Source organism: Trichosurus vulpecula, chromosome 7 (genome assembly GCF_011100635.1).
Source record: "Trichosurus vulpecula isolate mTriVul1 chromosome 7, mTriVul1.pri, whole genome shotgun sequence".
Taxonomy (NCBI): Eukaryota; Metazoa; Chordata; class Mammalia; order Diprotodontia; family Phalangeridae; genus Trichosurus; species Trichosurus vulpecula.
In genome coordinates, this window is record NC_050579.1 from 101,150,027 (window position 1) to 101,162,446 (window position 12,420).

The 12,420-nt window shown below is 32.9% G+C and overlaps 1 protein-coding gene across 4 annotated transcripts in view; it reads right to left on the reverse strand.

Moving 5' to 3' along the window:
• Positions 1-12,420, reverse strand: part of SCAF8 (SR-related CTD associated factor 8) — a 271,710-nt gene that overhangs the window by 185,812 nt on the left and 73,478 nt on the right. For all 4 annotated transcript variants that reach the window (XR_005010872.1, XM_036766917.1, XM_036766918.1 and 1 more), the window contains 4 exons: positions 8,963-9,063; positions 3,825-3,938; positions 2,950-3,106; positions 1,902-2,035 (listed from right to left, as the gene is read on the reverse strand). Coding sequence is in view for 3 of the 4 variants with exons in the window: in XM_036766917.1 (XP_036622812.1) it covers positions 1,902-2,035; positions 2,950-3,106; positions 3,825-3,938; positions 8,963-9,063 (506 nt within the window). In the remaining variant the exon portion in view is untranslated. The remainder of the gene's footprint in view (positions 1-1,901; positions 2,036-2,949; positions 3,107-3,824; positions 3,939-8,962; positions 9,064-12,420) is intronic.

A 12,420-nucleotide genomic window follows, 5' to 3' on the forward strand; every position in this document is an offset into this window, starting at 1 on the left:
AATTTGTTTAATTTACAGCTATTCATTATTTACTATTCTAGGTTATGAATAATCCTAGCTTTCATTCTTGAGCTTAAATATAGAAATGACAGGAAACAAAGGTTCATGACATTCTCTAGAAAGAAATTTTTCAAAAGCTGAAACACATGACTAAAATTAAATTTAGGGAAAATCATTTAAACTAGAGAATTCAGAAAAAGAAGTCTAAGTAAAATATTTTTAAAATAAATTTGTTTTAAATTTATGTTTGGTTACTGCTTTAACTTTGGTTATTACGAATACAATAAACACAAATATAAGACTTATGACAATTTATTCATTAGTAACTAAATACATTTTAACCTCATCTAGAAAGTGTGACGAAATTGTATTTATAAGTACTATAAATTTGTAATTTCTTTGTCTCCAAAATTTCTCATAGAAGTCCCTTTCTGCGCACTATAAAATGGTGATCCTACTCTAAATCTCTTCCTATTTCAGAGTATCAAATGTTTTTTGCATTTCTTTGTAGTTCCCTCTCAGTGTTTCTTAGCACAGTTGTATACACTTACTAAATATTTGTTGACTGATTCACTCCAATCCATCCTCCACATAGCTGCTAAAATGATATTCCAAAAGTGCACGTCTGAATGTCAAACACTACACTCTTGTCTACTCTGTATTTATCTCTATGCACTGACTTATATCTGTTTTGTTCCTATTGTAATACAAGCTCCTTGAGAGCAGTGATTCTTTTAACCTTTTTGTTGTATCCCCACAACCTTACACAGATCTGGCATATGCTAAATTTTTAAATCTTTTCTTTGACATGGAATTCTTTGAAGTCTAGAGTCAAGTTTAGGCAACCCTTTTCTGAATAATGCTTTTTATAGTCATAAAATACAAAACACACTCTTACAAAAGAAACTAATTATTCTGAAATAAAGGTGTAATTGATTTCCCATACAAATTTGCAGAACCCCATGGGAGTTCATGAAACCCAGATTAAGAACTCCTCTGGTTAATTTCCAATATATTTACTTTGTTTTGCAAATACTGAAATAGCAATGTATTGCTCAGGTTACAAAGAACTTTCTAATCATAAAAATATGGCAATACAAATGTTCTTATTCCCATATAATAATCACAATGAATAAAAATGCCTCAATTTGTGCTGTTTCAAAAGGAGAGATCTGAAAGACATACTACATTTTTATAAGAAATAGATTTCAACTACGCTTACTTTTTACTCAATCTTTTATTCTGCAACTACCAGTGCTAAGAAAACAAACCCTGATACCCAAACTTTTCTATTTATGAAAACGTGGAACCAAATGATCTAGCAGCTTGAGGAAAGAAAAGGTAACCTTCTTCTTCTTATTATATAGTTTTAGTATACACATGTCACCTCTCTAATCATCTTTTCCCCCATAATGTTATTTTCATTTGCTCATTCACTACAGGAAAACATGGCATTCATCTACTTCATTTTCAGCTCTTAAACATTAGGACTACAGTACGTAGCCATATGCTAAAACTTCAGTACAGAAAAATAATTCAGATATCCTTAGAAATCAGTTATGAGATTTTATTTATACAGCTCAGGTCAAATCATTATAAATTCTGAAATGATCTAAGTTAATATGAACTTATAATTCTGAAATTACACTTTAGTCAATAACCTTACCCCTTCTTTCACCAAATGAAAAAACAAAAACAAAGTCATTTGGATTGCTTTGCCCTCTGGTCAAAAATGAGAAGTAATTTACAATTGCAAATGTAGAATAATAAGGAATTAACTATAATTTCAAAAACAGCTATTTTAAAAAATGAAAACATTTCTAATTAAAGACGAAAAGTGCCTAAAATGCTTATTAACTGACTAAATACAAAGCATTTTAAATAACCATCACTATACTAACCGGCAACATAGCAACAGGTGGAGGATAAACTTCAGCCTGTGTAGTCACTACTGGTGTCTTTTCAACTGTTGTTGGACTCTCTACAGTTTGGACAGGTTCTTTGACAGGCTCTGAACTCTTCACAGTTTCCCATTCTGAAAAAAAAAAATAACATTAATTTTATAAATCAAATATATGGTTGACTTTAAAGCCTGTGCTCTGCATATTTAAGGCTGATGTAGATCTAATGGAATCCCTTTGTGATTGTTAGACAAATCTAGAATGTACTGTCTACTTATGGATATTTTAAGGGGATAATGAAAAATAGAATAAATGCTGACAAGACAAACAATACTCTGTTGGTACTAGAAATCACTTTATAAAGCTATGTTTAAAGAATTGAAGATGTTTATCCTGGAAAAGGACTGAGTAGAACAAGATAGCTCTTAAAAATATTTCACGTGGAGAAAGGTTCCTAGTGTCTACTGTTTCTTTGTGCAGCAGAACTATGACCAACTGGTGTGAAAGCTACAGGAAAAGAGATGTAAGCTCTCTGCAGGAAACATTTCTAACAAGTGGAGTTATTCAACAATAGGCTAATCTATCATGTAAGGTTGTGAACTTCCTGTCAGTGGAGGTGACCAAGCAAGTTTCATGATCTTTATTTTTGGGATTCCTTGCAAAAGAAGATTCCTACATGGGACAAAAAGTAGTATGTGAAAACTTCTGAGAACCCCTCCACCTCTAAAATTCTATTAGTCTCGTAAAGGTAAGTGAAAGCAAAGCCTCAGTTTATGTTGTTTCATATGGAAAGAGATTTGACCTAAACACATACCAAATTCTGGTAAGAATTCGATTTCAACTCTCCTATTTTTGCCCAATCTTAAATTCTCCAAATAACTGTGCTGGGAAAACTTTTAAGCTTTGGTAACTTGAAACTGCACTAAGCCTTTTGGAATACCCTATACATTCTATCACAGCCAAGAAATATAATTTCAAATGTGTCCTGTTCAATTTGCTTTCAGTTGTTAAGGCTATTTTGAACCAAAATATTTAGAAAAATTCTTACCGCTATTTACAGTCTCCTGATCAATCATGCCTCCTTCAGCAAAGCCGTCTAGGTCATCTACCTTTACTTTCTCCCACGGTATGTAAGTAACTCCAAGATCTACATCCCAGAACTGTTTGTACTCCGTTTTGACACCTTTATTTAAAGCCCAAGCAATCTGCAAAAACAAACAACCTGTGTGTTTATGTATGCCACAAAGACATCTCAAAAATTCAGTTTGATGTTCCCAATATTAAAATTTATTCAACTTGCTTAAAGGGCAAATTATTGTATGGTTTTTCACAATTTCCCCAAATTCAGCTTGAATAAAATCTGAATACAACCTATAATCACTATTATTTGCATTTCTTTTTTCATTTCAAAAAGAGCTCATTTACAGGATACTACCTATTTCAGTACCACTATAGAAATTCTTTAAAAATTACTTCAGGGGGCATGCAGGTGGCACAGGGCATAGAGCACCAGCCCTGGAGTCAGAGGACCACAGCTCAAACCCAACCTCACACTTGACACTCACTAGCTGTGAGACCCTGGACAAGTAACTTAACCTTGATTGCCTCGTTCCCCTACTGCCTCAAATTGTTCAGAAGGACAAAAGCTTAATTCTTACTTTTGTTTCTTTATTTCATATTTTTTCCATGGCTTCTATTTTCTCTTTCCCTCATTTCATCCTTCTTTGAAGGAAACATTTTGAATAGAGTTCTTAATCTTTTCATCTATAGGCTAAAGGTAACTAGCAGTCACTTCTTGATCTTCACTATAAAAACACTGCCCAAAATTATTAAAAAGAAAAGCCATGTTTTTGGTTAAATGCCAGTAAGGGATTAAAAAAAGCAATATACAAATTTCTTTCAAGACCACAAAAAATGTCTTACCTTTATAACTTTGGATCCAATTTTATAAGATCCAGAACTAAGTTTCTGAAGTGCCCGATAGGAATCCTGTCGATGAACCATACAGACATAGGCACAGCCTCTCGGAGGAATCATCTATAGGAAAAAAAAAAATCAAACAAAACAAACCCACCATTATGCTAAATTACAAAGGAGTCTGAGGGTGAAGGAGACGGACAGAGGAAGAGAATACTTCTCACAATCTATAAACATTAATACCATGCATAACAATAAAATGTAGCAATTACTGATATTGACAGCCCTGGGAAATGCTGTACAAAAAAACGCCATTTCCAAAGCTAAGCTACCCCAGGGTAAGACTATACATAGCCCTTCTATTATCACTTTATTTTAAAGAAACACAAATTGTTGCATTTTCTAATTCATTTTTAAAAATGTATTAATAAATTTGGGAACTCTGGCAAATCCCTTCTTAATTTATCTATTAATAGTACCAACAAATAAATTAGAATTACTACTGTTCTAAAAAATATAGTCTTATTTTCCTAGATGATTTATACTTTTAAAATTGTTTCTTAAGTGTTTTGTGTTGCATGCAGTCTCAGGATACAAATTTCAGATCTTGAAAGGTACTTAAAGTACCTTCAAGCACTGCATATACTCTATCGTATTAATATTAGCAGATGAGCTTTAATATGAGTGATTTACAAAACTGAAAAATCATTTTATTTTTCCTCAAAATAGCTGAAAAAAAAAACCACTAGACACTTCCTTTCATTCCCCACTCCCCAAAAAATAAACAGCTGAGTTTACTTTAAGAAATGAACAAAAAGACAAGCAAAACCCAAAACAAACAAACAAAATAAAACAATTACCCCAAAAACTCTTTATAGAAAATAACTAAGTTCACTTAATAGTATGGAGGGTACTATATTCAAAGATTCATATGGACTAGTCTGTGACTTCATTGATGTGACTATTTCCTGCAATAATACAGATAGTAACCCATCTATGCCTATCCATCATGTGTGATCTCTTGTCCATTTCCCACAATGAGTTCACTACAGGGTTCTACTCAACATGCTGGGGGCCTTCTTCACATTTTCTTGACAATGCAAAGATAACAGTGAGGCATAAGGGCTATCACTTTTTCTTTCTTTATGACCAGGCCATTTTCTTTTTTAATCACACATTTCTTCAATGACATGCTTTACTCTGATGCAGAGAATATGAGATCCCTTTGTGCTTGCTTGCTGATTCTAAAAAAGCATCCCTTAGAAACTCTTCTCCAAGAAGGTGTCTCTTGCTACATATCCTAAAATTATATAAGATTATTTTAAATATGTAACAGAGATAAGATTTCTGGATGATGCTCTGAGGCAAAAAATAGGGAAAGACATCCTCGCGAAAGGTGTTGACCACCAAAATCAAGGAGGATGCAGCACAGAATCCCAGTTCAAGAAGGATTTTTTAATAGATGGGGAAGTCTTGAAGCGTCTCCTGTTTGTGGGTTACTTCACGCTGGTTCCATCAAGGCCTAGACAACTGCTGACACTCCTAAACAAGATCCATAAATGTAGAACCTATATTATCTATCAGTATATGTCTTGGACAGACACTGCAATAGATGATGAGTTGGACCTAGAATTAGAACAGTAAGAAGATAGGAGGCTAGAAAGCCTCTAAGTAATTGCAAGGTTTTTTTAATGACCCCAGGCTTATTCCTGAAACAATACCAATCTTTTCAATGCCAATATTCCACTGGGTGTTTTTCTGTGGCTGCAAATCATTAAATACGCACCATATCTTACCACGGTCTTTATAAAGGAGGACTACTAAAGGAATAAGAAATTATGAGCATCTATTATACAGGAATTCCTATTTCATAGTTACACATTTTATGAAATTCATTTTGGGAGACCCTATTTTTAAATTGTAAAAGAAATTATGATCAAGATCCAGGTTGTCATGAATACTTAAAATGTGGCTTTAAGAAAGATAAAAAAGATGAATTATCTTAGTACTTAGATAACCAGAGGTATAATTTAATTGTTAGTTGTTAAATGTCAACTTTTCATAACAGAATTAGGGAATTGTTCAACAGCATCAATTTGCTAATTCTTAATGTAAAAAGAGTATGGGATATATAATGGAATATAAATTGCGGAAAATCCCCTTAATTTTGGAAATTGGTGAACATAAAAATTCAGATAATGAAACCACAAAATAGATAAAATAATTTAAGATACACAATTTAAACAGGAAAAATGTCTTGAACTCTCTTTTTCCACATAATTATCAACCCCTACATTTTCTAAACATAAAAATATTTCATATAACAATAAATGAAAATGTAACTTAAAATTTTAAACAATCATACCAGCTTATGAATTCTCAGGAAGGAACAGTATCTTTTGCAGTCAGATAACTACTCCATTTTAATATATTCTACAGTATTTTAGTCTTAGGTTCACAGAATTTTGGAGTTAGAAGGGACCTTAACAATTAGCTAATTCAACTCCTTCATTACACAAAAAGGGTAAATGAAACCTGGAGAGATTGACTTGCCCAGGGTCACAAAGCAAGAATTCAAATTCAGGTCTTGTGTTTTTAAATCTAACGTCCTTTCTACCATGACTGAGAAAATAGCCCTATAACTACCCTAACATAATAATTTTCATGATATACACATACACACAGAGTATAGTCTTGAATTTTTAAAAACTATTTTTTAACTATTAAGCTCCAGCTACCAACCAGACTGCTTTAAAAAAAAAGAGTAGATTTCTTACAACCATAGTAATTCACTGTTAATGGAACGATGAACTAGTTCAAGCATTCTGGAAAAAGATTTGGCATAATTCAAGAAAAGTTACTATGTTGTTTCATACCCTTTGATGTAGAGTCTATTATTACTGATGTTTTCCAAGGAGATTATTGACAACAAGCCTGATAGATGTAAAAATATTCAGTGCAGCATTACTTATGAAATAAAAAAGCTGGAAACAAAATAACTGCCAAATAACAATGGAATAGCCAAACTATGGCATATGAAATGGATTATTAGTGTGTTGTAAGGAATAAACACAAATTTAAAGAAATACAGAAAGATTTGCATGAAGTAATGCTCAAAAAGAAAGTCAAAAGAACATTGTTATTATGACAAAGTAGATAAAGCCAACACTGATAAGTAGCAGAAATATGTTTATCTATTTCAAATATAATGGTGAATGGTAGTGTTTTACATTCCACCTTTCCATTAAAAACCAATAAACTAACTTCTCAGGAAAAATTCTTTGTAGAAGGATTTGTTTGTATGCCTCTAAGGAATTATCTTTTGCATCAATAAGAAATATTTTTAAAGAAAAAGTGGTATACTTCACTTAGGAAAATAAATTGGCTGCCCACAAGAAATGGAAGAACTACCTCCATTTCTAACTGACCTGTTTTTAACCTAAAAATTTACATTTTGGCAACTGAGAAATCCAAAAGTATATAAAGGTACATATTACAATTCCTACAATAAATAAGGATAGGACACGTGAATTTATTGGTATAAAGAATTCCCAGAAAAGGAAACTCCCTTTACCAATGCAGGTAAACATCATATTTGCAAGTTATAGTCAATAGAGTTGCCTAGACAACTTAGAGGTTAAGTGAATTGTCTATAATCATAAATCCAACATGAGTTAGAGATGGAACTTGAACCCAAGTCTGGGTTCTGAGGCCACCTCTCCATTCATTAAATAATGCTGTCTATCCTAGGAACTACTCATAAAATATATATTTTCTCATTTCCTAAAAGAATGATTATAACTGTGGTTATATTGCTGACCAAGTAACATATAACAAAAGAATCAGATATGACTCAACATGTTGAGTTGAGTTCCAACATTATATTGAAACAAAGATAAAAGAACTATAAACCTCTAAACTGAGGATGGAACAATTATCCTCCAAATACCATAAAATGAATATAAATATATTATAAATCATAACATAAAAGAACCCACAATGTACTATAGAAACATATATAGTATATAACATGATTCCAATAAACATTTTAAGTTCAACAACAATTATGCCTGCCTACTTAGAATATCAAGAGATTTGATATGCTAAGTTCTTTGGAACTTCTAAGGAAGAGATAGAGGTCCCTAATCTCTACAAAAACCTATCCAAAGACAGTGTTATCTACAAAAGCTCTGTTCAAAGGTTTTCATAGCAACATTATAAATAATTACAAAAACAATGATTGTAGGCAACCTACAAGTTCAACAGAGTGGAATTATTAAGTAACTTTGTGACACAAGAATGTAACAAACACTACAAAGAGATTAAGATGGACAAATATGAAGAAAATAATGAAAAAAAAGCCCTTACTTAAAAGTGCAAAGCAAAAAAAAAAAAAAAAAATTAAAAAAAAAATAAAAGCAGAACCAGAAAAATGGAATAGATGCTACCATCATAGGAAGAAAAAGCAAATGATGGAAATGAATTTAAATCACAAATTAAGCAAATTTTATTCTTTGTATCAACGTTTAAAGTTAAATTTCTAATAAAATAATTTTTAAAATTACCCAAGGAAATTTAATCTCCTAGCTTATCAAATTTCCCTCTATCGAACAGTAAAGAACTTTCAGAATTATTCTTACTCTTATCAGAGCTTCCTTAAAGCCTCAGGTGCTCAATACAGGTCAGTGGGTAATGGTGCTCTGTCTCTCACTTATAAAAGTACTTTTGAAAAAGCTGGTTCAACATTGTTCCTCTTCCTCCTATTTTTACAACCTCTTCGCTTTATACAAATCAACAGTTATAGCTGCTTAATACAAGACCAAATAAAGGCTGACAGTTAACAAATGCTCCTAGGTTTTCGCTTTGTATACAACAAGAATTAGAGTGGTTCATAATTTACTAGAATGGCATAAAAACACTTAACAGGACCTTCAAAATATCTGCCAAAGAATTGCTAGGACATTAACTTAGTTACAATGCCATTCATGTTATTAGTCACAGGTTGAAACGAAAGCTAAAAAATGGAGTGTTAAGTAAGCAGATACCAATGCAAAATGGGAAAGGTTGGGGCAGCCTGCATTTTGAAAAAAAAAATCTTGATCACAGTATGAATAACTAGTTATGATTTGAAAATTAATACTTACATTGATGGATTCAATCTGTCCAAATTCTTCAAAAAGATTGGTTAAATCTTGCTGTGTAGCTTTCTTATCTACTTGACCAACCCAGAGAGTGGTACTACAGACTGTGAAAAGACAATCAGACAAACAGCTTAAACTTTTTGTGTATAATTTTTATTTTTCAGTGGTTTATGGGAATGAGCTATGATTTTATTATGTAGAGATCTTGGTAAGAACTCCACTAGTTCAATGGGGTATGACTTGGTGGGTATGTCCTAAGTAGTTTCCTGGGGCACAAAGAACTTAAGTAATTTGATCCCAGATATCTCTAACTACAAGCCCAGCACTCTATTCACTACACCAATGGCTTTTTAGAAGTTCATGTAATTTTATAAAGGGCACACATAGTGGAAAAATGCAAAAAATATTTAAAATTACCCAAGTTATTTTTTTTTACACGTGATTCATCTGAAACCCAGGTGTTTTGAGCATGTATCCCATGCAAATTTGTTACTATACACAATCTTTATCTGCTACATTTTACCTAAGAGCAACATGAGCTTCTTTTTCTTAATTTGGGCAAAAGTTCAAAACTGAATTATAAATGAATTGCAACTTTGTTCAATCAAAAAGGAAGTGCTGACTTTAGGAATAAAGGGGGAGCCTTTGAGTCAGGGAGATTTGGGCTCATGACCCACTTCTAATACTCACTAGCTCTGACTGAGGATGAAACCTCTCAGTGCCTTAGGCAACTATAAATTACAGAACAGATGCTATTCTGCACTGGTAGAACAACTAGATTCCTCACTGGAAATTCCTCATACCAATAAAATCACATTTCTGGTAAAAACAAAAAATCTTTTAAAACATTTAATACTGGATAAACCACACAGACGGCAAATTCATCCTTAGTTTTAAGGATGTGCTGTGTAAATCTGCTTTAATGCTCCAACTGCTCTATGACTTTAATGATATGTGTATGCCCTCCAATGTATATCACAATCTACTGTCTGGCCATTTTGTGATTCTTGTCAATGATTTCCCATGTGTTCTCCACGGGCGCCCTACCCAACATGCTGGATGCTTTGAATTCTCTTGATAACATGTGGAAGATAACAAGGATACAGACTGCCCAATAAATCAACAAACAAGTTTTTATTGAGTGCCAGCTTTAGGACAGGCACTAGGGATACAAAAACAAAAAAAAAAAAGAAACATTAAATGTTAGTCATAGCACACTGTGAGTATTCCATTCTGGCCATCACTTTTCACAACAGTCAACTGACAAGACAGAGCTCATTCTAAAGATTACTGTGGTGGTGAAGGGTCTCAAGCTCATTCTAAAGATTACTGGGATGGTGAAGGGTCTCAATACCATATCGTGTGAAGATTGGATGAAGGAAGTAGGAAGTCTGAACCAAAGAAAAGAGGACTTAAGAAGGAATTTAAATGTCTCCAAATACATCTACAGTATCATAGAGAGTAAGGAATGGACTTTTGAAAATGGACCATGAGGAAAATCCATAACAGGAAGTTAGAGAGAAGCCTATTTTAGTTCAACATAAAGAAAATTTTTCGAACACTTCGAGTAGAAAAAAAAAAATCAAAAGAAATGCTTTGGGAGGGTAATGAATTTGCTGTTACTGTATAACCACTTGATGGGATGTTGAATATGAAATTTATTAGTTGACCTCTGGGTCCTTTACAATGCTGAGAATATGTAACTACTACCTGGCATGATGCCTGACACAGTACATCTTCAATTAATCAGTAAATCAATAAGCATTTATTAAGCATTTACTACATGCTAATCATATGCTAACTGGAGAGTATATAAAGATATAAGTGAAAGTCTCTTCCAACAAGGAGCTCAAAATGCACTGCTATCATCAAATATCGAAGTATTATAAAATATTTGTTGAGTACATCTCAACAATTTAAACTACAAATTTATTTAGCAAATCTTTCACTGTTTTTGAAAACACCCATTTTTATTGTTTAACAATCTGCATAACTTTAAAATGTAATTTTTAAAGCATTTTATATGTTTAATACAAACTTCTTATATGACTACCTAAAACAGGTTAGGTTAGGGTTCATAGGAGTAAAGAACAATCAGAAAACATATATATTTATCAGGTTTCAATTTTCAAGGTTAATGACATTTTATATGCATTAAAAATCTCTTTATCCACAGGAGTCTGTACACTGGTTGTAAAGAAATAAGACTGATAATCTTAACTTTTGGGTTACCTTGCACATAAGTTAACTTGAGTAAAGGCCACTTCATTGTAACAATGTGGACCATATATTGTTAAATGGTAAAAAAAACCAAACCAAAACAAAACTTTAAATTGGTCTTTACAAGACTGAGACTACAAACTTGAAGAATATACTAAGTATCTGTGGGTGTGGCCAACTGAACATGCTAATAGATTTGAAGTATGAAGATCTAACATTCCCAAGTTATTGGACGTTTACAATTGGTAGGATGGCCAACTAAGAAAAACAAGGAATTTCATCTCAGTGGGTAGTTAGCTTGTAGATAAATAAACATGGATACATAAATAGAGGAAACTAATGGATTATCATTCTACAAAATGACTGGAAAGATGGGCCATACTTTCCTTCTCAAGAATCCCTTAACTCCCAGTTCAAAATACAGGTATCTAGTCAGAGGTGAATTTCAACACTTCTTCAATATCCCTCCACCCCTCTCCCCCTTATCTACTGCCCATAGCTGAGAATGGTAAAACTCTCTCTTTATCAAAGGGACAGAGAGCAACAGTTCATAAATTAAGAACTGAAAGGATGTTATAAACCATCTAACCTAACAGTTGAGGAAACTGAGGCCCACAGAAATGAAGGGACTTGCCCATGGTCCAACACATAGTGAATGGCAGATCCTTAAAACCCAGATCCTCTGACTCCACATCCAGTGTTTTTGTTTTTTCCCCACTGAACCACGCAAGAGTACTGAATCCTAGTTCAACATACAAAAAAAAGGAAAAGTAATAACAAATGCTACCTGGAGGTAGGGTGGGGTAAGACAACCAAAAAAAATATGAATTTGACCTCCAAAAATTGAAGTAAAAAGATCCCAGGGCCAAAAACTATTTAAAATGTTTTCAAACCTTGTTCAAATACACACTTGACTTTTTTCCCCCTTTTTGTTCCAAAAGAGGCTCAGCAGGGTAACATGAACTTGATGCTCTCGTTATAAATGGGAGGGCTAATGAATAGGCTGAGAGCTTTGCCTTTATTGAACACTGTCAATTCTCTAAGGGTTTGTCTCTTATCTAAAATATTTATCAATTCTAGCATAAGACCCTTAATATTTTTTATTACATGCATGCAATAGGGATTTTTTTACTTGCTATATAAATGTTAGCTATTCTGTTACTTAGTTATCAATAGAGGTATATTGTGTTGTCCTCTATGAGAAAAATGTACTTCTATTTTAGTAGTTTCTCATAGAAACA